A 22,273-nucleotide genomic window follows, 5' to 3' on the forward strand; every position below is an offset into this window, starting at 1 on the left:
GGACTGGAGAGGTTTGGTCGTTGGGGTCAAGGTAAGTATTGATGAGCCACCATGACCCAAAAAGTTCTTGTGATCGCCACACCCTTAATTACAAAGCCTTAAGAACTTTATGGTGGTTTTCTATCCTCCGAAAGCCATTATTCATGAAAAGGAAAGATTGTGCTCCGCCCTCTTGGCGGCGCTAATTTCGTGTACAGAATTGTCATAACATCATCGTCATCATCATCATCCGAGTTGAGTCGGAATCATACAAAAGCTCGTAAGCTCTCTAGGCCCCCGCACCCGTGTAGGCGTGCATGCACATTTACCAAGCCGCGGTCAGGGCCGGCGTCAAAAGGCCGGACAATCCACATCGACCTCCGTTTCTTCTCCGGTCGCCGCATCGACTCCGACGCTGATGACTAGTTAGTATTGAATTCAAAGCTGGGATAGGGACTGTCCGTAACTTACTGTGCTGTCGGGTCAATGGCTCGGATGCCGGCCTTGGTGGCGGTGATGCTGTCACTGGCGTGGCGCTCCGTGGCTCGCTCGGTCCGGGTGGGGGCGGGGGGGTTACCGACTCATCGAACATGGAAAGGTATGACGTTGGGTTTTCCGACCAGGCCTCCATGGGCTGAGGCTGGAACTGCCTAACCTCTGAAAACGGGATCGGGACTAGTAGCGGCGGCGGCGGCGGTCGTCGAGAAGACGGTGACGGCGGCGTTGAAGAAACGAGTCCCCGGCTCCGATCAGCTGGCGCTGAAGAGGTATTTGCATCGTCAGACTCGGCGGCGTTTGATAGACCGACCGGCCCCAGGGATGGCGAGCCCATCTCTTCCATCTTGCAGCCTACGCCATCCGCCCAAACAAATTCCTCGGCCTTGTTCCACCGGCTCACGGCGGTGTCGATGATCCGCCGTTCCACTGCGGTTTCCAACTTGATCCCAAGCATAGACCCGACGAAAATCAAATGGTGCGCCAACATCTGACACAAGTGCTCCTTCATGGCCAGCCATAATGTCGGGCTGCGCTGGAATTCGGGACCGAGCATCTCAGCCGAGGGAAACTGAGGCGAGTGATCCTCTAACTGCGATCCCGAATAGCCCACCCCCAGGACAGCACCCAACACGAGGAGGAATAATACTTGACAGGAGTCACGGCCGATGCGAGATAGAAACTGCGGGGTGAGAATGCGATCGAGGCGTCTGAGGAGGCGGTATCCTGATACCTGGCCTGCAGCGCAGATGTCGCGGGCCTGGACGACCTTGAGACTGCTGTCACGCCAGCGGGCATGGGTGAGAGATGTGGCGAGGAGGAAGCGGCGGAAGTCGGTGAGCAGGCCATCGGTGCCAGCGGCGGCATCCTCTGGGAACTGCAGGCCTAGAAGGCTGGAGCAACACAAGCCGACAATGCTGCCGTTGGGGAGGTGGAAGTCGGGGTCCGTGAGCCACGACACCATGGTGTTGTTGAAAGCTATGGGGTTGGATGTGAGGGTGAAGTTGGCAGGCGTGGCGATCCGACCGAGCAGCTTGCTCATGGCGAGCATCAGTGATTCGGTCTGCATGGTTGCGGCGGCGCCGGCCCGGGAGGACGACGGGTCAAAGATGTTGACGTCGACGAAGCGAGTCCGTACGCAGTAGCAAAACGAGAGGACCTTCCTCTCAGAGCCCCTGATGGCAGATTGTAGGCAGGGTTGACACGGGTTCTCGAGGGAGCACTGGATTATAGGCGTGTGAGCAGGAGAGGCCGAGAACGGCTTAGCTTGGGTATCCAACCCAAGTAAGTGGGTGGGTGGGTGGGTAGGTACTAGCAAGGGAACAAACCTGGATCTTGAGCATGCGACACCTCAGACAGGCACCTTGGCGTCTAACCCCCAACACTCTTTCTCTCTCCTCCGTGGTGAACTTGGCTCGGACAGTCGAGGACCTCGGTCGATCGGCGGTTCGAAAACAGTGGACCGACTCTGCGAGTGAGATGGCAGTCTGAGGTTGAGGTGGTTGAGGCTGATGTTGATGCTGATGTTGGTGATCGGAGCCATGGTGAGCAAGATAGTCATGGGACATGGACATGGACATGGAGATTTATGTTTCCCAAGACCCGACCGTTTGGATCAGACTAGGATGCATGGATAGGTCCCGTGTCAGCTCTGGTCTCTGGCCGTGTCACGGTATTGCCTGCCACTGTCCGGGGCTATTCTATTAAAGTGGCGAGCTTGGAGCCACCAAAGAGGACAGTCGAGCTGAATTCTGGGAAGATGAAAGACGTTTCGGGCCATGGTTGTCTTTGTATGTCTCCACTCGCCGTGTGTCTAGAATTTAAGTACTGCACCCATGGACCCATGAATGAGCTGGATGACGGTTGCACCATGTGGCGTTGTGCTGCGAAAACACGCCAAAAAGATGCTCAGAGATGCCAGCCGCGACGGGGCGACGGGGGCTCGAAACGCTGCCCATCACCGAGCTTCCCACAACCGGTTAGTCTCATTTCTGCAGTGGGATGGATGGCGTCGCTTGGCGGCATGGGATCAGGCACCGTCACTTGCGGGACCTGGGCGAAGGTGGGGACTTGTTGCTTGTTGCCGAGCACAACCAGCTGAGGAAGACGCAAAAATGGCAAGAAACAAGGAAACCGGGCGCACGCCAGGCCCGAGCCCGGGCGATAACCCTAACCCGCAACGCACAGAAGACCACACTGAGCCAGATTATCTGCAGGGTAATTCACCGAAGCCCGGCCCACTCGCATCCTTTTGGTGGCTTCGTGGTTCTGGAATTTGGGCCGCTGCTTCTGACTGGGCATCGCACTAAGCCAATCGGGTGCTGGGGCTTGGAACTCGCAAGCTGAAAAATTTAGGTTCTGGACAAAACCCACCACCTTGGCCAGCTGAAAGCCAGCACCGACTGCCGCAAATCGGTAGTTTGTGCCCGTTTTGGATCTGGGCACGGTCTGAAATCCCCATTCTTCCAAATTTCGAATCTCCGCGTGCACGGGGTCTTTAGCATCCAGCCACAACCAGCAAGCGCTGAACGTTGGTTGAGACCGCGACGGCAGTGGCTGCAGCGGCTGCAGCGGCCGAAACCGCCGAAACCCGCATGCGTTCGTGCCAGAGTCATGGTATTTGCATCATTGGGTTTGCATTCGCTGGATTCCCATCATTGGATTGTTAGAATCGGCGTGCACCCCGGGTAGGTAGCCAAGTTGCAGGAACCGAACAGCTGCGAACCCGACGTCGCGCATGCCGAAACTTATTTTGGGGCCCGCATCGTCATCGCCCGAGATCATGCAATGCAAGAGGTGTCGACGAATCGATCTATCGCCTGACAGCGCCCGACATCGATCGGGTGTCCCGAAATGGAATATCGACAACAACCACCTACCATCGCTCACACTTCACAGCTGGAAGTCCAGCACGACAACGTTTCTTTGGCCCGGAGTCGCCTCTTCCTCAGCCAACACCATCACTGATAGAACCATGTCCTGCTCGAGCCTTGCCGAGTCGACCAGTGGTTCGCCAGTTAGCTTGTTGCCTCTCCACACCTCGTCATAGCTGGTATACCCGCTCGTTTTGGACGCCTTTAGGATCTGCATTTCCGACGCACTGAAGTCTGGAAGCAACATGAACAGGTCGCCGGTCTGGCTTACCGCCAAACGCCCCCGGGCACTGCCGGCAACCGGCCGCACGGGACGCCGAGCCCACACGCCTAGGGGTCACATTAGTTCCGCCTATCCTCTGGCGTGCTATGTTTGAAAAAAACAAGGAAAAAAAAAAAGAAAGATGAATGGAAAGACTCACCAGCCGGCGACCGGTAGTAGTGGTTCCATATGGGATATGCACCCCCATCCAGGGTGTCTCTGTTCAACACGTGGACACCTCCCTCTTGGTCCACGGCTTGTGCCTCCTGGTTAGTGAGACCCGAGCCCTTGGGGATCTTAAACGCAACGATGCCCTCGCTGCTGTTCGTGATGGTCTCGCCGGCGTGCAAACGGGCAATGACCTTGTCGGCGCCGTTCTTCCACGTGTTTCCCATGTCGTCACTATACGCATAGCATAGATCGTGGTTGTTCTCGGCGCCGTTGGGGCCGGCTTGCTGCTTATGTTTGGTGTCCAGCGGGTCGTCCCAGCCTTCGTAGTACACGAAGCCGCGGTACACCCATGTGACGTGGAGCCTACCGCGCTGCCAGTCCATGCCGTGGACATACGGGTTGCTCTGGATGCCCGTCAGATGTGTGCCAACAAAGACGAACTGTTGTTTGTTGGGCATGTAAATATACAGGTGGTCGTTGCCAAGCCCAGCCTTGCCATCGCGGAAAGAGCAAAACATGGAGCCGCCGCATGGGCCAAAACGCGGGTATGTCACGTCTTTAAACTTGGGATCCGTTATTGGCAAACCGGGGAGGTGGTTGAGGGTTGGCGTGAAATGTGAGGGTCTCCATTCGAAATCCGTCGGTCGTGTGGCCATATCGGGGACGGAGAAGCGGTATTTCAGGCTTGAAAATAACAAAGGCGTCAGTATTCATCCGTTTCCGCTGTGAGCAGCAAGCTCACGACTGTTTTCTGCTGCTTACGCATCACAATGGTGGTCGAAGGAAAGATGAATGGTGCCGTCCGCCGAGCAGACGCCCATTTGAATCGTGTTGTGTCCATCGTCTGTCGTTTGCGCGTAGTCGTCGAACACCATTACCTCCCACCCACCACGGGGCAATTGTCTCCTCGCAAGATGGACGTAAAGAGGATCTGGAGAAGCGCCCGAAGGCTCTGATTCGAGGAAAGAATAAAAGCAGGCATACTGCCAGCCATTGAACGTCACAACCGCATCCTGCTGGAAGGAGTAGCAGTTAATGTTGAATCTCCTGCGCTCCCCGGAATCTTGGCCGAGGACCGTGACATTGGGCTCCGGGAGCATCTCGGCGTCGGTCGAAAGATGCGAACTGACCGCGTCAAATCTACCCGATGGCCCTGTGCCGGGGAGCTGGAACAAACACGTGCTTGAAATAGCACTGCGGCGGGCTCGTACTCTCTGTAGATTGTCGCCCCCTCGTGAGTGGTGTTCTCCAACACCTCCAACACACCAGGCAACCAGCTGATGGCCGCTGATTCGTGGAGAAATGGTGTCTGGAATAATCCACGACAGGGATCGGCGCCTGGCACCCAAGCATCGCAGGCCCCGGCAGTGTGGGAGGAGTGAGCAGCACTTGCATCAGGCCCATGCCGCTCAGTTTGGAGAAGGGCAAGAGGGGGGTGGGTACTTCTGGTTCGGTGATACGGCACAAGAATCGGTAACAAGTTGGATAAATTGGAGTTCTCGTCTCGACCCGCGTGCCACGGCGGCTTGTGATTGGAGAACCTTTCGAGTTGAACCCCAAGGTTGGAGCAAACGGTGCCGATTGTAACCAAAACTGCTGCGAAGATAAGATCTAACTTCATACTCTGGGTATCTGGGTCTCCGGCTCCGTTATTCAATACTTTTTTGATGCTTTTTGGGGCTTCTGATCGATGTCAGCAGTTTCCAACCAGCCTCACTCTCCTCGTTGTTTCCTTCGGACCGAAAGAACCATGACAGAGATGACTTGGCCAAGACTTCAGGGAATTGATAGGCATCCTTGGCGCCTTGTTTCCCCATGTTTGCTCTTTCCTTCTCTGCCTCAGGCCCCGTTGAGGCCCCTCCCCCGCCTTTTTTTTGCCCCAGCTCCTCCGCAGTTAATCCCAGGACCCCAGTCTCCCTCGAGCCTCTCCAGCCTCTGATGAGCCTCTCCCCAACCTTCCGCCTTGGGTCAACTCCACAATCCACGAATAGGCTAATACGGACATGGCATCCAAGACCAACAACGCGAAGCCAGTTGTGTGTGCTAGCGTGCGAGAACGGGTCGTGTACGCGGGCGACGAGATAGTGCCGTCCAGATTTGGCGTGCACCGTTGCCCTCTGCCTGCCGAGAACTCAACAATTTGGAACACACCATGGAGACCCTCCTCCAGGCTGCATCTCTTGACAGCTTGAAGCAGTTTCTCCTTCCGTGGACCCGGATCCACCAGCCGCTGGTCAGATGAGCTCCGCGCCATGAAAAGTCGGTAAAGTCCAGATGTCCAGTGAGTGAGCGCCAGACTGGTTGGTGTTCGGGGGAATTGCACGCTTCAGTTCAACACCTCCGGCTGTCCCAAGGCCGTCTTGGCTAGCATGGCTGGGTGCTGGGCTGGAAAACCGTTAACCTGCTGCAGGAAGAGGACCCCCGCTACCGCCTCCTTTTGGTGGAAAAAAAAGGGAAAACGGATGGTGGCCCTGGAACTCTCCGTCTTAGCGCACCACGGCGGGACCACCTCCAAGCACATGTCACTTTCAAGCAAGAAGCCGGCGCAATGCTACCTTGAAGCGAGATCGCCCGTCGCTGTCTGTTTGAAAAGAAACACCAAGCTTCTCCGCACTGGCGCACCATCAAGGGTGATGATCAAGGGTGGGATTGCACATGGGGTCGTCCGGGATTGAGAACTGGACCCCCCCAATCAACATCGAGCATGCCGAAAGGTGACCGCGGGCCCCGGTCTCCCGCGCGAGTGCTCAAGCCTGATATCGCGGAGATGCAGTGCGACTACAAAAAGGCCCGGATTGCTGTCGCCGATGTCTCACTGCTCCGAGTTCCGGCATCTGGGGTCCGTTGTTTCCCACCATCGCCTTTAATACCAAAGGCCCCCCCCGTCCCGGATCTCAACCGCCAGGTTTCACTTCACCTCCTTCCCACACATTGACGTCGCTGGGCGGATATCCACCATGTCGCTTTCTGCGAAGATATTGCAGAAAATCGTGCGGAACGAGGCCATGACCTCGGATCCGCACGAGATCTATGGCTGGCGTGTGTATCTACTTGCCTGCTCAGTGAGTTATCCCTTGATCACCGGTATCCGCGCCTATTTATGACTCCAATTGCTGACTTCGGGCGCTTCCCCGCACAGGCCTGCTTCGGTGCCATGTCCTTCGGTTGGGACTCGTCCGTCATCGGTGGTGTTATCGTCCTGGAGCCCTTCGTGGAAGACTTTGGCCTGGGTGATCCCAATTCCCCCGCATCTGCCGCCCTCGCTGCCAACATCGTCTCGACTCTCCAAGCTGGTTGTTTCCTCGGTGCTCTTGTCGCCTCCCCCCTGACAGATCGCTTCGGCCGGAAATGGTGCCTCATCGGTGTCTCCCTAGTCATCATCGTCGGAATCATCATGCAGGCCGCGGCCAGCGGCAACCTGGGACCCATGTACGCCGGCCGTTTCATCGCCGGTGTCGGCGTCGGCGCTGCCAGTACTATTAACCCCATCTACGTCTCCGAGAACTCCCCGCGTGCCATTCGCGGCCTGCTCACGGGTCTGTACCAACTCTTCATCGTCACGGGTGGCATGATTGCTTTCTGGATCAACTACTCGGTCAGCATCCATTTCCCCTATGGCAAGCTCATGTATATCTTCCCACTCGCTATCCAGGCGCTCCCAGCTGTGCTGCTGTGCGTGTGCATGTTGATGTGCCAGGAGTCGCCCCGGTGGCTGGCCCGCCGGGACAGGTGGGAGGATACCAAGAGTGTTTTGTCTCGCATTCGCAACCTGCCGCCCACGCACCCGTACATCCAGGAAGAGTTTCAAGAGATTGTCGACCAGCTCGAGCACGAACGCAACTTGATTGGCGACGCCACCTATTGGAACCTGCAGCGCGAGATGTGGACCATCCCGGGCAACCGCCGCCGTGTGATCATCAGCATCGTCCTTATGATCTGCCAGCAGATGACCGGCACCAACGCCATCAACACTTACGCGCCCACCATCTTCCAGAACCTCGGCTTGACGGGAACCTCGACCTCGCTCTTCAGCACGGGCATCTACGGTATCGTTAAGGTCACCAGCTGCATCTGCTTCCTGCTCTTCATGGCCGACTCGCTGGGCCGCCGCCGCAGCCTGCTGTGGACTTCCATCGCCCAAGGCCTCGCCATGTTCTACATCGGTCTGTACGTACGCATCGCACCGCCCGAGAAGGGCCAGGAGGTCCCTCCTGCTGGCTACTTTGCGCTCGTTTCCATTTTCTTATTCGCCGCGTAAGTCCCCCTTGACTTTCTTTCGGCCCACACCGAATCACTAACAATCCCGACAGTTTCTTCCAATTCGGATGGGGTCCCGCCTGCTGGATCTACGCTAGCGAGATCCCCGCCGCACGCCTCCGCTCTCTCAACGTCTCCTACGCTGCCGCGACACAATGGCTCTTCAACTTTGTCGTCGCCCGCGCCGTGCCCACCATGCTTTTGACCGTGGGGAGCCACGGATACGGGTAAGCTCAATACCCCCACCTCACCCACCCCCCATCCGAAGACAAGGTTGAGAAACTAACACGCCGTCTTTTACCAGAACATACCTCATCTTCGGCAGCTTCTGTTTCTCCATGTTTGTCTTCGTCTGGTTCTTCGTGCCCGAGACGAAGGGCCTCTCGCTCGAGCACATGGACGAGCTGTTCGGTGTCACCGACGAGTCCAAGCCGCTGGCCCGGGGACAAGCGGCGATTGAGGACGAGAAGACGAAGGAGAAGGCCAAGGGAAATGATCAACAGGATAAAGATAAGGACGGGCCCCACGCTCTGCAGACCGAGGTGGCTTAGCTGTGTGGAAAGAAGCTTGGGGAGGGCCGAGATGGGCCAGGCCCCTGGTGGTTTTAGTTTTGCTGATTATTATGAGTACATATTGAGCTCACATGGGCCATTCATGCCTTTGCAACTTGCCCTCGCGCTGCTGTGTTTGGTGCCACCCACTCATATTGTGATCCCTTCTTGTATTCGCATTGCGGATGATCACATTTCAGGGATGCATAAAAACGCCTGGAAATAAGAGGCACAGAGTAATCATTAAGAGGCGTCAAGCCCTATCTCTCATTGGTATCGCGATATCATCCCATAATGTGCCTAAAACAGAAAATGCAAATTGGTTTTGGGGGGGTGCGGCATCCACTCGGCTGTTTGCGAGGGAGATGCCAACCCGGTCATTAGGGCCGCCCCAAACACGCTATACATGACAATCATGACGTGACTAGCACGCATCGGCTGGGCAGGCAATATTGGAGCCCTTGGAGCCGCCATCGACGCCAGCAAGCGTGAGGATAGCACCAACGACACCGCCGAGACCTTCGCCAGCAATGAAACCTAAGTAGCGAAGCAGGTTAGCTTTATGTCCGTGTTGGGTTGGCGGAGCGGGCGGGAGAACCTACCAGCAGCGACAGCGTAGCCGTAAATATCCCAGGTCCTCATGTCATACTTCCTCCAGAGAGCGGCAACGATGGCGCCGAGCAGCGCAGCGTTGGCGAAAACGGGGGCGGGGATGACCCAGGACAGGGCGATGGCGCCCCAGTTGGGCAGCCACTTGCGCCACTTCTCGCGCTCGCCGACGAGGAAGAAGTGGCGGACGACGACCTGAATGATGGAGAAGACGCCCATGACGATGGCAAAGATGCCGCTCTTCAGCGGGATCGAGACGTTAGGGTCGGTGACGGCCTGTGCGACGGCGGCCCACGCCGACACGGAGGGGACGAGGAAGGGGCAGTGGGCATCGGCCGCCTGGTTCGGCTGCCAAATGCACGGGTAGGCCGACGTGAAGAGTACAAACAGGCCAGGGCCAAGCCAAACGGAGCAGAAGCTACCGATGGACTGAGCAATCCACTGCTTGATGGGGGAGGTGCCAATGAGGAAGCCGGTCCTGAAGTCGCTGACGAGGGCCGTGGCCATGTCGGCACCGCCTGAAGCGAGGGCGCCAGCCACCAAGTTGATCTTTTGGGCGTGTTGGACCGAGTAGCCGCTGTTCGATGTGGCACCGCCGAAGATGAGCTGCGACGCCTTGGAGGCAGCCGTGAGCGGGGTGGTGTCGGTGACAGCGCCGATCTGGATGGCGAGGAAGGAGAAGAGGAAAGCGAGTACAATGGCCAGGATAGTCAGGCCGGGGTGCATCTCCCATTGGAAGTGGAAGATGATCATGCCGACGACCAGGGTGACGAGCAGACCAAGGGCCCACATCCATGTCTTGACCTGCTGCTCCTCCGGGAAAGGGTCTTCGACCACGTTCTCGTCCTTGATCTGGTTTGAGCCATGCTTGGCGAAGAAGGCGCTCGACTTGCCCCGGGCAACAAGAAGCGAGTTGATGCCGCCGCAAGACTGGTTCCAGATGGACTTGGCGCCAGACCAGATGGCTTTGTACTGAACAAACAGTTCGGCCATGGAAGAGCACACCATGACCATGACACCGGGCCACAGGAGCCAGTACCGAGGAGAAGGGGTCTGCTTGCCGAGGTTGCTGAGAGAGTTGAACGAGTAGTAGCCGTCCCATTTGGGGTCGCCGCCACTCTGGTCGATGCCGATGCACTCGCCGTAGTGCACCAAGGCGGGCCCGATGATAGCCCAGGCCATGACGGAACCAGAAAACATGGAGATGGCCGGGTTCAGACCGATCAGAATGCCGGAACCGATAAAAGCCGGGGTCCACTCAAAGTACCAGCCCCACGACTCGATGTTCATGGCCCAGCTGGTGTGGCCGCTCCAGATGTGAATCCAGGTGAAGACGTGCCAGTCGTAGAGAATTCCGATCGCGTAGTATGATCCGATACGGTGGACGAGGGCACCAATAAAGCAAATGGCGAGGCACTTGAGCTTCTTGATGGCGTCAATGCTGCCCGCGGCGCCAGCGTGCATGGAGCGGATCGTCAGGGCAACGGCGGTCGGGGTCGGGAACATGAGCTTCAGCTCGCGGGCGACCTGGATGATGAAGAACTTGCGGAGCGGGGTGACGTAGAAAATGCCGATGAAGGAGGTGACAAGGGTGATGGTGAAGATGGCACCAATGTCGTCCTTGGGCGAGTGGCCTTCTCCCATGACGCCGAGGCGGTACATGGCGGGGATTGCGGCGACGAAGATACCACCGGTGCCGCCAGCACCAGTTGCAGCAGCCTGGACGATAGAGTTTTCTTGGGGGCCAAAAAGACCACCGATGATGGGGACCTTGTCCGCCCTTGAGAGGAGCTTCAGGACGCCGTAGCCGAAGATGGCACCGAACATGTTGGCGCTGAATGTGAAACCCGTCTTCAGACCTGCCGAAGGTGTCAGCATTGGCCGCACGGGACCTTGAATGCGTTCTGCTCGTCTCTATCGGACCGTGTGGAGCAAAACTTGAGAACGGGTTGGTGACTCACCGAGATATAGGTTGGATGCGCAGACCAAGGAGCCTAGGAGACAGCCAACAACGACCGCTCTAATGGTGAGTGGGTTCGCCTCCTCCGGAATCGAGGCGTCCATAAGGAGAGGGCGGAAGAGGTCTTCATCTTCCAGCTCATCGGCCTCGGATCCAGCCTTTTCGATCGCGACATTGTGCGTCTTGAGATCGGAAGTATCCTCGATGGGCAGCTGGCTCTCCGAGAATGGGCGAACCGTCCCGGAGACCGCAACGGCCTCGAGGGCCTCTTTCTCGACAGCCATAGCGGCTAGGTTTCTGTATCGGGGTGTCACTGAGATCGGAAAGCGCGCGACCGCCAGTGGGGGTCAACTCCCGGCCTGGTTTGGCGAAGGGACGATTGACGGTGCCGGACGGGGATGTGGTGCGAGATGAGGAAGACCGGGGAAATGGAAACGGGGACGCGATGGCATGCAGCGTGTATTTAAAAGCGGCCAAAACTCGACTTTCGGTCGGTGGTCGGCCGGCCGCAGCAGGTGCATCAGTCCAGACGAACTGCCCAGTGCGGTAACTCGAAGCCGGCCCGGAAACAGTGTGTGTGCGTTCTGGCCTGCCCTTTTCTGGCCAGTCCTTATCCGGGTGCCACTTTAGACCGGCTTCCCTTGCGTTCCTGCCATGTGCTGCTCCATCCTGGCACCTTTGGCCCCCGTGATAAGGGAGGGGAAAATAAGATGGAAACACTTCTGCCGGGCGTGTGTTGTGTGGCAACGCGCCAATGCGCACCCAACCATCATGCCTGAGGGGGGATTTGTGGGTGTTCCGAGGCCATTGACAGCTTGGCGGGCGATTGAGCGGCCCATTGGCAGTCTGCGCACAGCGATTCGCCGGAGCGAAGAGAGGAAACCCAGATTAGGCAGGTCGACTGCCACCATTTTACGATGTAAAGAGGAAAATTGGGGCCGGTCACCGGTTCCCGAGAACAGCGGCATGCGACAGATTGAACGTCGTCGATCTGGCAAGTGGGGTCCGCCCAATCCCGTTTGTGGGGTATTTTAGCCTTCCTCGAGCTTTCCTTCCCGGGGCTTGGCCGATAACCTCTTTTTCGCACAGTGCACGAAACCATAGGGAGAAGCAATCTCGGCCCGAAACGAGGGAGCACAGTTGCTGCTCTATTCCGTCTTCACAGTAGAAGTATGTGGACAAGTTTCCTCCAATTCACAACTTGTCAGCCAGCACTGTACTGTACTGTAATCTGCACAATAAGCAGTCCTATTGGGGAGGCGAGCGGATCGGCAAGCAGTCAATCGCCTCTTCCTAAACCGTGTGAGCAAGTGAGTGTGTGTGGCACAAGCGAGTTTCGAGAGCAAGGGCATACAAGCATCTGATTGGCTGGTCTTGCGCACCCGTCGTCGAAGAAGGCAGGTTGCCGACTCCGGCCTGCAGATGCCACCATGCCGGGAACAGCAGGCAGTAAGGCCGGCTCGCTTAGGGGATACTGCGCTCCCTACCCGGCGTTCGAGGATCCCCGCTCTGTGTCTGGTTGAAACGAGTCGCTGCACCAGGATGAGATGATCCTCGCAGCGCCGAATGCGCCACTGCGTGTGCGCTCAAGATCCCAGATCCACCGCGAGCGGATTCCGCGACCGTAACCGGCTTGGGCAAGTGGCATTTTTCTGGGTCTATCGAGAAGATGAGTTGGGATTGAGTTGGGATTTTGAACAACTCGATGACTCGAAGGGCACAGATGTCACGAATTGCCAGGTACCCCAGTTCTCGGCAGCTCAGGTGGAAGATTCGAAACTGGTACATACGGCCGCTGCATCTCGATTAACAAACATACTGTGATACGTCCGTCGTCAACGACCTGGAAATTGGCCCGGAGCATGTGGCAATCCGACGGACACGGAATCTGAAGTAGCAACTCAGCATGGACGTTGGCCGCCTAAGTCCTCGCTGCACGCAACAACCATATCGAATGACCCATGGAGGATTCTGAATGGGCCCGAAGTGTTTTCAATGCAGGGCTCGCCGTCGAGTTATTGGCAGCTAACATACCTCCCAGCATGAAAAAGGCAGGTACATGTTCAACAACACCCTCAACCTGGTTGCCATGTGATAAGTGTCCGTTCTTGGACCCCACGTACCCACCATCCATCCACCCTTTCGCCGTCCTTCGTAATCGACCCATCACCCGATTTCGGTCATGCACGGAACATGCCGGTGCGTGCGGTGCTGATTCTTCCAGACTGGAACAGAGCCACAGATGGCGGGTGCATGGGTGAGGTGGTAAGTCCACCATTCCTCACAATCTCTCGTCCCAACGCCCCGGATCCACGCAGGCACCATACCAACGTGTGACATTCCGTGCAGCAGTCCCTTCTCCAATCTGAAGATGGGCTTCACATGTCTCGGGCCCGTCCCGCAGCTATCACAAATGTGGGGGCTTTGTGAGTGATCACGCAAGGGGAACGCCCAGGGACGACCCGACAGAACTCGAGCCGCGCTGATCTCTGTCCAAATTACTCTGTATAGGTACTGAGGTACGAACTTCCTTTTCGGACGACGACTTCCCCGCCTTTATACATAGTACACACGACACCCACCTCCATGGTTCGGCCCTCTGTTCTTACACCTTCCCTCTGCCTCACTGTCGGCCGATGAACATCACCATTTGGCAGGATTGGGGCAACAGTCCGTCCGCATGTGTTTGTCCCCTTATTCCCGTCGGCTAGAGTAACCCGGAGCAACCACCAACACACTCGACCACCTGCCAATCCAGGCAAAGGGGCAATTGCTGGTCGAGAGGGCCAATCATATGGCAGGACAGCCGAGTCTGTCAAAACTGACAGGGTGTCGCGGTGTGAAGCGCGGGTGGCAATTACGAGATCCCTCGAACATCCTGAAGCTCCTGCACGTCGAGCTGGTTCGAGCATCCCTCGCCACTCACATCGGACGGGCACTGCCAAGTCGAAAAAAGCTTGTCTCCTGCCAATTCTGCAACAGCCCGCCCGCTAGATGCCCGTTCCGTGTGGAGCCACGGCGGCAGGTTGGCTGGGGTGGGCCGCTGTGCGCCGATACCGCTTTAGTGATGCTAGGATTCCTTCCACTGCTGAAGGAAATATACTAACAATAAATGACGAACTGGCGGAGTTGACACGAAGCTGGGTTCAGCGGGTCCCCATCTTTATTTGATAAGGGCCCAAGCCTAACGAGGACCGCCTGTCAATGAAGGTGGCCTCACAAGTACTTCTTGTACGGCGGCTGAGCATAACGGCGGAGCGAGACCGTCAAATTACAGAGACTGGAGCGTTGATAGCTATATACACGTCTGCAAAAACCCCGGGTTCAATTCTCCTCTTGAGCAGTGCGTATGGAAGGTATGGGCATGAAGCGATCGAAAATCTACTAAGATATCAGGTACCTAGGTACCCATGTATGCTCCGGCACCCGAAGCCGCAGATGACGAGAACTAAAACCCCACAGAATGGACTACAAAATTGACATCGATTACAAGCAGTACCTGACAGGTTCTTCCATAGGTTATCTAATGTTCTTGTAAGCAATCAAGTTACCCACCTTGGCCCAGATGTGTTTGTGATCCTGCTGGTCATCGTCCTTTTTTTCAGTTCTAATCTAGAGGTACCGTGGGAAACCGGGAGTCAATTGAAATCGTTATGTTTGTTGTGCAACATCTTTTGATAATATCTGACGTTTCCACTCAGTTCTGTCATAAAATCTCGACCCGAATTCCATTCTGCGTTGCGCGGAGTGATTATCAGGCCCTTTGGTACCTTATCCTTTAGCCCAAAATTTCACAGCATAATGTTAGGAAGACAGGAGCAGCTGCTTCAGTTTCGTGCCCAACAAGGAGCGCTGACTTCAAACTACCACCCATCGATGGATCGTGAGTCGGACTTGATGATTCAAACTTGAAAGGCCTCTGTTGAATAACTTGCGTCGTTCTTGCGTTTTGACTACCTAGTTAAATGGATCTTAACGCGCCTTTACCTGACTCGGCAGCTGTGGTTCATTGGTGAAATTGAGGGCCGTCACTAATGATGAACCCCGTTGCCCCCGAGATCCCCTCAACATGTTATTCGTTCTTTCCGTGGCTGAATTTCAACAAAGGGCATACAGTGTAAAATGACCCGTTGATATTACCTGAATCAGGCGTTCGTGCAGAGGGCACCTGCCTGCGATTTTGACAAGAAAGCGATCCATCCACCCGCACCTACCGCACAAGTGCCCAGTGCCATCTGATGTGCAAGCTCCACGGCTCTTCAAATTTCACCGGGCCTCATCTCGAGAAAATAATTTACCAACCCTCAAACTCCATTCTCAAACCGACTTGAATTTCGAACAAACCCCTGTTCTTCGCGGACCCGTTCTTCTTGACCTCGTTTCAGAGACACTGCTGCTCCATCGGAGCGATTATCGCACGCAATGCGGTTCTTCTCTATTCTTGTTGCGGTCACATCCGCTGCCTGTGTTTTTGCGAGAGCCTTGCCACCCCCCTCTCCAAGCACCGGTGCCGATCGCCTTGGTGCCTTTTCTGTGAAGCAAGTGCACAACCTCAACTTTGTCCGGAGCGGCCCGGTTCAGCTAGCCAAAATCTATCACAAATACCACGCCCCTCTTCCGGACGATCTCAAGGCAGCCGTCCGCCGCATCCGGAGCAACACGCTGAAGCGGTCGAATGGCACCGTCGAGACGAATCCAGAGGCAAACGATGTCGAGTACTTGACGCCGGTTTCTATCGGCACCCCCGAGCAAGTTCTCAACCTTGACTTCGACACGGGATCTAGTGACCTCTGGGTTTTCAGCTCCCAAACCAAGAAGAGCGAGGTCGATGGACAGACCGTCTACAACCCGACCAAGAGCTCTACAGCGAAAGAGCTAGAGGGTTACACGTGGCAAATCTCTTACGGTGACGGTAGCTATTCCGGAGGCAACGTCTACACCGACACAGTCACGGTTGGCGGTTTGGACGTCCCATCGCAAGCGGTCGAGGTTGCAACACAGGTCTCTGATGAGTTCACTTCCGATCCCAACAACGACGGCTTGCTCGGCCTGGGGTTTAGCTCCATCAATACGGTCGAACCGAAGAGTCAGAAGACCTTTTTCGACAATGCCATGCCCAGCCTTGATTCCCCTCTCTTCACGGCTGATCTCAAAGCCAGCGCTCGTGGGTCCCTAGTGCCATTCGCCCTGTTTCCACCGGAGCTATCATACTGACGTCATGACATTTGCAGCTGGCCACTTCACCTTCGGCTATATCAACCCAGATGCCTACATCGGCAATATCACGTACACACCGGTGGACAGCAGTGGCGGCTTTTGGGCTTGGAAATCATCCGGGTACGCCGTCGGGTCGGGAAGCTTCAAGACCACCACGTTTCAGGGCATTGCGGACACGGGTACGTCCCTGCTCCTTCTGCCCAGTTCTGTGGTCACGGCCTATTACCGACAAGTCCGCGGCGCAACGTACGACAGCACGCAGGGAGGATACACACTCCCGTGCAGCGGGCCGGTGCCCGATTTCGCCTTCGGGGTTGGAGACAAAGGCACCATGATCACGGTGCCCGGTGATTACATCACCTACGCCCCTACGAGCTCGAGCGGGGAAACGTGCTTTGGAGGTATCCAGCCGGATACGGGAATCGGGATTTCCATTTATGGGGACGTCGCCCTCAAGGCTGCTTTTGTCGTTTTTGATGGCGGTAACATGCAGCTGGGCTGGGCATCCAAGACCTTGCCGCCATCCACTTGGCCGTAAGAACTCGAAGTTCCGACAGTGACGGTCAAGGCTGTTCAGCTCGGCGACACATATCTTATTGTGGGTGGCTGGCTCTGCATCTTTTCTCATTTGTTCTATCACGTTGCAGTTTATCCCCGGTCTCTTCTATCCCCGGGCAGCTCGGGTCAGTTTCGGGGCAAAATAGACTTTATTTAGCTGCTGAAAACAATGGGATTAAGATCTCGATTAGCTTGAGTGGTTGTTGAACTGTTCCGAGCCGAAGAGGAATGGAAATTAGGCTGGTATACTTTAGTCAAACCTCATCAGTTACTGAGGCCAAAGGGAGACCTGAAATGCTACTTGAATCGACTACCAACTCCCGAATATGGTTGTTGAAATTGGCTGCCCTAGGGTTATTGTAGTTCAGACCTGAGGGTTTTGGAGCAATGTCGATCTTGGGGATGTAAAGGGGTTTGTTCCCACCTGTGGTTCTGCATTTGGTGAGCAGGGCTCACCTTTGTCAACACAAAAAAACATGTCATTGACATTGAATCAATATGATCGTTGGGCACTTTGCATTGCGCGATGTGTCTTTCAAGGACGAAAAAACTGCTGGAATTTCCTGAACAGGCAAAAATGAGGTCGTGCCCGGGTTCGAACCGGGGTTACTGGAAGGCTTGATAGCAATCAAAATCCAGAGTGATAACCACTACACTACACAACCTTTGTCTAGAAGGTGCCACATCAAGATCCTAACATGGTATTATGGAATTCCACACTCCAAAGATACCTAACCACGATCCATTCTTTTAACTCGCATTGTTTTATCATCCATGGAGCTAGATCTTTGCAATTTCTTGCAGCGTCCAATGTGAAACAGCACATGTGATCGTCTGAGTGGATACTCAGAGAAGCAGAGAAGGTAGTGATCCACGAGTAAGGAAACGAGGTTGAAGGTGGTATTCAATGGCAAACGCACAGCGGCGTGCAACCAGCCTAGCAGCCCCAAATCGCTCTTCTGCGACGCCAATTACCCGCAGATCGGCATGTAATGGGACAACTACTACACTGAACAACCAAAGACAACATCTCAGACCACCGACTGTAGAAGATCGTTTTGTCATCCAAACCAAACATTATTCCCCGGGTATATTACCATCCTCAACGCCTGTATCCCATCCCATGCACCCCGTGTCCCGCATGTATGTCCATGAAGTCAACGTTGAAAGTGCTCAGAGCACTCGCCACTCAGGTCTTCCCAGCCCCTCCTAGTCTTCTTGATCGTCATCCCCTCTAAGGGAAGCCTCTTCTTCAAGAACCGGAACCTCCACCACGAACTCAGGTTGGGCCTCGTCTGCGTCAGGTCCCAGGAACGCAAAGGCGACGGAGCTCATATCAGTCACGCCCCTTTTACCAAGGACGTCGGTCTCTCGTGCGTTGATGGTCTTCCACCCTTGGGCCAAGTCGCCGGGGTTCTTGGGCAGGGCATAAGCCACTTTGACGTCGGTGTCGCTTGCGGGGATGGGCATCAACTGCGGCTGGCTGGTCGAGGCGGTCAGGCCGTCCGGGTAACGGTCGCGGAGGATGGAGAGAAGCTCGGCGGTGAGTCGGGAGAAGGGCCAGTCGATCATGGCGGAGATGAAGACGGTATGGATGCCATATTTCAGGCGGACCATGACCTCGGGATCATCCACGGTGTTCGCTTTGCTTGGCTAAGAGAGGGTTCCGTTAGCGGGACCTGTGCAAAGCGGCCAAGCAATTTCCTGGGTACGCCAGTAGTCATACCATATTGGATACCCTCTGTATTTTTATTGTTCGTAGAATCGAGGTGAGGTGTTTGGTGGTGATGTCGAGTTTGATGAAGTGTGTCAACGGCAGGCACCACCTAGTTGCCCTCGCCCTGCCAAGCGCCGGATGGAGGGGCACTTGGTCAATGGCCCGACCCGAACCCGCAGAATTGTGAGCTGAGTGGGGGGGTAGGAGCTTGGGCCACCATCCATCCATCTTGGACCTTCAATTCCTGGGAAGCATTTTCACGAGTTGCATCAGACCGAGAACTTGAGCTGCGAAACCCCGGAACACTGGCACGACTTACTCCAGATGACACGGCCCTGTCGAGAAGCTAACTGATACCATTTGAAATAAGCTGCGTTTTCCCAGCATCGGGCCGATTCTTCAATTGTACCAACAGAATGGCTACTACAGACGACAACACACCCTCGCGAATGCGCGAACTACCGGCCCCTCCATCTCGTGCCGAGATCGACGAGCTTTACCATAACGCTCGCCTCTCTCTTCCGGCGCCCCTGAGACTCCCAATGGCATCAGCGCTGTCGTTCTTCGCCGGATTTACCCTGGGAACAGCACAAGGTGGTAAGATGGCGGGTCTGCAGTTTCGAGCCGAGCATGCGCACAAGCTACCCACGAGCACGACGGGCTGGTTTCTTTACCACAAAAGCAAGAATTACCAGATGGCATATGGTGGAATCCGCGAGGGATTCAAGATGGGATTCAAAGTGTCTTTCTGGACGACAGCCATGTTCGCAATCGAGCAAATGTTTGACTCGTATCGCGGGACCGCTGACATCTTCAACACGGTAACATCGTGCGTCACCGTGGCAGGGGGCTTTAGTCTTTGGAGTATGGCTCCCACATATCTTTTCCTCTACGATACGTCGTCCAATGGTTGCTAACACCATGATTGCACTGCAGATCGTTTCTCCTTGCCGATGACTGCCCGGACGACGAAAACCGCCCTTGCCGCCGGGTTTGTGTACGGAGGGCTTCAGGATCTCTTGGGTGTAGTGAGGGGTCGCCCCATTCGATACGTCGACTGGGTCCGACACAAACTGGGCGCACCACAGCGGAAGGACCCGAGAAACCAGTAGAGGGAGCACACTTCTCTGCCCGCCCTGTGTCGGACTGGTTGGCGGGTTTGGAGTGCGGTCCGACGACGACAACCCCCACGCTCCTACAGCGCCGATAACGGGTCAGCTGACCATCCTGGCATATCAATCGACAGACGAGCGCCGACATCAACCGCGCCCAATCCCCTGTCAATCGCCGGAAGCGAGGATTGGGTTGCCAGGAAGCATCACTGAGATCTCCCGGCATCTCTTAAGCCGGGCCGGTAGTTCACCTGACCTGGATTGACACTGCTCAGTGGGCCCTGATTCCATTTCACCCAAAGCCCAAAGCCGCTTTTGCGCTGCGCTCGGCTCCTTGGCAGGCCCCCGCTTCAGTGGCTCTTCGAACTCTGGATGCTCAAGATGGGCCGAATTGTGGTGCTGGGAGACAGGGGACGCCCCACATGTGCGGCTATCTGCGGTTTTCCGATAGGCGACCAACGATAACATCATCGGCGCATCGCGCGCCACGACAAAGGCACGCTGCGACGCCGATGAACAAACATCCGGTTTCGTAAATCCTACGGGATTGGTGGGTTATGGTCCATTTCGGCCACGATGGCTTGCGATACCGGTGAGAGAAGAGCCGAGCAACGGGTTGTTGGCCGATTATATCTTCGCAGTTCGTCTCATCATCGGCCGGGTCAATGATGCAGCGCCCATCCATCGAACCCCCCCTCGACTACTTATCTAAACCCATTGGTTGCCCATTGGATTGTATTCTATATTCTGTCTGCTACTTCCACCCCACGCCGTAACGGGTTCCCCACAGTGCAACGATTGCCAGGAAGAATTTCGGTGTCACTGCCATGGCGCCGTTCCTTAGATCGGTACCTGCCGGCATTGTTCCGCCAGGTAGCATGACGAGGGCAAGACCGACCATTGCAGCCATCACCATCGCAGCATCATCTTCTCTGTCTAGTCAGAATTGCTCATCGCAACCACGTCGGAGTTCCTATAGCGCAAAGAAATCGAGGAAATCAACATCCACATCATCACGGGCCTTGCACGCATCTTCCAACCAGGCCTCACCTGTCGGGCATCCAACGATAGGTGGTCCGCTTCCAGTCGATTTACCACCTCCGGAGCATCAACCGACAAAAATGGTCCGGCCAGCACCGTTGTCTGTACTGCCATTGACCAATGTTCTCCGGTCTCTCATGACGACGACCGTTTCATCGTCCCCACTCCTACTCCCGCCATCTCTAGCCATGATGTCCATCCTGGCGAACACCTCTGCAGCGGTGCTCAACCCAGACAAGAATGCAATTCTACGGTTTTTCCTCAAAAAGACGTTTTATGCCCAATTTTGCGCTGGCGAGAACCCGCTCGAAGTACGACGCACGATCGAATCGCTCAAGATGATGGGCTTGAGCGGCGTCATTTTGGGTTATGCCAAGGAGGTCGTGCTTACTGAAGCACAGATGAAGGACCTTGCCTCATGCAGCACTGGCGCAGCAGCGGAAGATTGTGTGCGAACTGAGATCACCCCCTGGGCAAACGGCACCATGGAGACGGTACGGCTTGCCTCGCCGGGCGATTTCGTCGCGTTGAAGTTTACCGGCGCAGGCCGACAAGCGCTCTATGCCCTCTCCCAGCGCTTGGAGCCTTCAGAGGCATTGTCGTCCGCCATTGATGGCATCTGTCAGCTTGCTGCGGCGCGGGGTGTGCGCCTGCTTTTTGACGCAGAGCAGCAAGCCCTCCAGCCAGGTATCGACGACTGGTCTATCGAGTACATGCGGAAATACAACACCGGGGGTAACGCTGTTGTCTATGGCACATACCAGGCGTATCTCAAATCGACGCCGTCGACGATCAGCAGGCACCTTGCCGCGGCCCGCGAGGGCGGCTTCACCCTCGGCGTCAAGCTTGTCCGCGGCGCCTACTTGGGTTCCGACCCCCGCCACCTCATCCACGACACCAAGGCGGACACGGACGCGGCTTACGACGGCATCTCTGAGGCGTTGCTGCGGGGGCAGTGGAGCGCGGGGCTCGAGCCACCGCCGAGCGAGCGGGGTGAGGTTGCCGCGTTTCCCAGCGTGAACCTGGTCGTGGCCACGCACAACCGGGAGTCGGTGGTGAAGGCGCGAAAGATCCTTTCCGAGACCAACACCGGCGTCGACGTCGCGTTTGCCCAACTTCAGGGGATGGCCGACGAAATCAGCTGTGAGTTGGTAACGACCGCCGCCGACAAGACACCGCGCGCCTACAAGTACCTCGTCTGGGGCTCGACGGGCGAGTGTATGAAGTATTTACTGCGGAGGGCGCACGAGAACAAGGATGCGGTGCAGCGGACACGGGCTGGGAGGGATGCAATGAGGATCGAGTTGTTCCGGAGGTTGAGGAGTCTCTTTGGGTTGTCGATGTAAGCAGGGCGGCGGCTTGGAGCCGGCATTCCACATGTTGGGCGCATAAGGCGGGGAGTTTGGAGCGCACTGCTTTTTTTCCAATTTCTGATGCCATCATGACCTTGCAACATCTGTCTGCGAACAAC

The 22,273-nt window shown here is 56.1% G+C and overlaps 8 protein-coding genes and 1 non-coding gene across 9 annotated transcripts; 4 read left to right on the forward strand and 5 right to left on the reverse strand.

Moving 5' to 3' along the window:
- Window positions 1-150: 150 nt before the first annotated feature.
- F5144DRAFT_84871 (uncharacterized protein) lies at window positions 151-2,187 on the reverse strand. The gene is made up of 3 exons (XM_066793468.1): window positions 1,803-2,187; window positions 451-1,696; window positions 151-394 (listed from the first exon to the last, which is right to left on the reverse strand). Exons 1-3 carry the CDS (start codon window positions 2,052-2,054, stop codon window positions 246-248), a joined length of 1,647 nt encoding a protein of 548 aa, XP_066649681.1. The 5' UTR covers window positions 2,055-2,187; the 3' UTR covers window positions 151-245.
- A 1,040-nt stretch (window positions 2,188-3,227) lies between these two features.
- On the reverse strand, window positions 3,228-4,981 carry F5144DRAFT_84906 (uncharacterized protein). The gene is made up of 3 exons (XM_066793469.1): window positions 4,543-4,981; window positions 3,770-4,464; window positions 3,228-3,677 (listed from the first exon to the last, which is right to left on the reverse strand). Exons 1-3 carry the CDS (start codon window positions 4,878-4,880, stop codon window positions 3,367-3,369), a joined length of 1,344 nt encoding a protein of 447 aa, XP_066649682.1. The 5' UTR covers window positions 4,881-4,981; the 3' UTR covers window positions 3,228-3,366.
- A 1,480-nt stretch (window positions 4,982-6,461) lies between these two features.
- F5144DRAFT_84856 (general substrate transporter) lies at window positions 6,462-8,706 on the forward strand. The gene is made up of 4 exons (XM_066793466.1): window positions 6,462-6,842; window positions 6,920-8,034; window positions 8,091-8,264; window positions 8,342-8,706. The coding sequence occupies exons 1-4, from the start codon at window positions 6,738-6,740 to the stop codon at window positions 8,586-8,588; spliced, it is 1,641 nt and encodes a 546-aa protein (XP_066649683.1). The 5' UTR covers window positions 6,462-6,737; the 3' UTR covers window positions 8,589-8,706.
- A 299-nt stretch (window positions 8,707-9,005) lies between these two features.
- Window positions 9,006-11,626, reverse strand: F5144DRAFT_84861 (OPT oligopeptide transporter protein-domain-containing protein). The gene is made up of 3 exons (XM_066793467.1): window positions 11,159-11,626; window positions 9,191-11,056; window positions 9,006-9,125 (listed from the first exon to the last, which is right to left on the reverse strand). The coding sequence occupies exons 1-3, from the start codon at window positions 11,439-11,441 to the stop codon at window positions 9,013-9,015; spliced, it is 2,262 nt and encodes a 753-aa protein (XP_066649684.1). The 5' UTR covers window positions 11,442-11,626; the 3' UTR covers window positions 9,006-9,012.
- Window positions 11,627-15,447: 3,821 nt separating this feature from the next.
- F5144DRAFT_525292 (aspartic peptidase domain-containing protein) lies at window positions 15,448-16,912 on the forward strand (the record flags this gene model as incomplete). The annotated part of the gene is made up of 2 exons (XM_066786802.1): window positions 15,448-16,321; window positions 16,389-16,912. Exons 1-2 carry the CDS (start codon window positions 15,580-15,582, stop codon window positions 16,910-16,912), a joined length of 1,266 nt encoding a protein of 421 aa, XP_066649685.1. The 5' UTR covers window positions 15,448-15,579.
- Window positions 16,913-17,512: 600 nt separating this feature from the next.
- On the reverse strand, window positions 17,513-17,597 carry F5144DRAFT_t20. The gene has a single exon. It is a non-coding gene; the product is annotated as a tRNA-Gln (tRNA).
- Window positions 17,598-18,141: 544 nt separating this feature from the next.
- Window positions 18,142-18,549, reverse strand: F5144DRAFT_589625 (uncharacterized protein; the record flags this gene model as incomplete). Its single annotated transcript, XM_066790069.1, has 1 exon — window positions 18,142-18,549. The coding sequence occupies one exon, from the start codon at window positions 18,547-18,549 to the stop codon at window positions 18,142-18,144; it is 408 nt and encodes a 135-aa protein (XP_066649686.1).
- A 326-nt stretch (window positions 18,550-18,875) lies between these two features.
- Window positions 18,876-19,845, forward strand: F5144DRAFT_84951 (uncharacterized protein). The gene is made up of 2 exons (XM_066793471.1): window positions 18,876-19,513; window positions 19,586-19,845. Exons 1-2 carry the CDS (start codon window positions 19,066-19,068, stop codon window positions 19,759-19,761), a joined length of 624 nt encoding a protein of 207 aa, XP_066649687.1. The 5' UTR covers window positions 18,876-19,065; the 3' UTR covers window positions 19,762-19,845.
- A 1,037-nt stretch (window positions 19,846-20,882) lies between these two features.
- On the forward strand, window positions 20,883-22,148 carry F5144DRAFT_478747 (FAD-linked oxidoreductase-like protein; the record flags this gene model as incomplete). Its single annotated transcript, XM_066785117.1, has 1 exon — window positions 20,883-22,148. One exon carries the CDS (start codon window positions 20,883-20,885, stop codon window positions 22,146-22,148), a length of 1,266 nt encoding a protein of 421 aa, XP_066649688.1.
- Window positions 22,149-22,273: the final 125 nt, after the last annotated feature.

Source organism: Chaetomium tenue, assembly GCF_020726465.1.
Source record: "Chaetomium tenue strain MPI-SDFR-AT-0079 chromosome Unknown F5144scaffold_1, whole genome shotgun sequence".
NCBI classification, from domain to species: domain Eukaryota; kingdom Fungi; phylum Ascomycota; class Sordariomycetes; order Sordariales; family Chaetomiaceae; genus Chaetomium; species Chaetomium tenue.

Excerpts from the sequence above, each read along its gene's own strand:
- F5144DRAFT_84871 (XM_066793468.1), bottom strand. The coding sequence starts at position 2,054 with ATGTCCATGTCCATGTCCCATGACTATCTTGCTCACCATGGCTCCGAT. Across the intron at positions 1,697-1,802 it reads GTCGCATGCTCAAGATCCAG|TGCTCCCTCGAGAACCCGTG; the intron begins GTTTGTTCCCTT and ends CCTATAATCCAG. Across the intron at positions 395-450 it reads GCCATTGACCCGACAGCACA|CGTCGGAGTCGATGCGGCGA; the intron begins GTAAGTTACGGA and ends ACTAGTCATCAG.
- F5144DRAFT_84906 (XM_066793469.1), bottom strand. The coding sequence starts at position 4,880 with ATGCTCCCGGAGCCCAATGTCACGGTCCTCGGCCAAGATTCCGGGGAG. Across the intron at positions 4,465-4,542 it reads TTCGACCACCATTGTGATGC|CCTGAAATACCGCTTCTCCG; the intron begins GTAAGCAGCAGA and ends GTTATTTTCAAG. Across the intron at positions 3,678-3,769 it reads CTACTACCGGTCGCCGGCTG|GCGTGTGGGCTCGGCGTCCC; the intron begins GTGAGTCTTTCC and ends TGTGACCCCTAG.
- F5144DRAFT_84856 (XM_066793466.1), top strand. The coding sequence starts at position 6,738 with ATGTCGCTTTCTGCGAAGATATTGCAGAAAATCGTGCGGAACGAGGCC. Across the intron at positions 6,843-6,919 it reads TGTATCTACTTGCCTGCTCA|GCCTGCTTCGGTGCCATGTC; the intron begins GTGAGTTATCCC and ends TTCCCCGCACAG. Across the intron at positions 8,265-8,341 it reads GTGGGGAGCCACGGATACGG|AACATACCTCATCTTCGGCA; the intron begins GTAAGCTCAATA and ends GTCTTTTACCAG.
- F5144DRAFT_84861 (XM_066793467.1), bottom strand. The coding sequence starts at position 11,441 with ATGGCTGTCGAGAAAGAGGCCCTCGAGGCCGTTGCGGTCTCCGGGACG. Across the intron at positions 11,057-11,158 it reads CGCATCCAACCTATATCTCG|GTCTGAAGACGGGTTTCACA; the intron begins GTGAGTCACCAA and ends CACCTTCGGCAG. Across the intron at positions 9,126-9,190 it reads CGGCTACGCTGTCGCTGCTG|GTTTCATTGCTGGCGAAGGT; the intron begins GTAGGTTCTCCC and ends TTCGCTACTTAG.
- F5144DRAFT_84951 (XM_066793471.1), top strand. The coding sequence starts at position 19,066 with ATGGCTACTACAGACGACAACACACCCTCGCGAATGCGCGAACTACCG. Across the intron at positions 19,514-19,585 it reads AGGGGGCTTTAGTCTTTGGA|ATCGTTTCTCCTTGCCGATG; the intron begins GTATGGCTCCCA and ends ATTGCACTGCAG.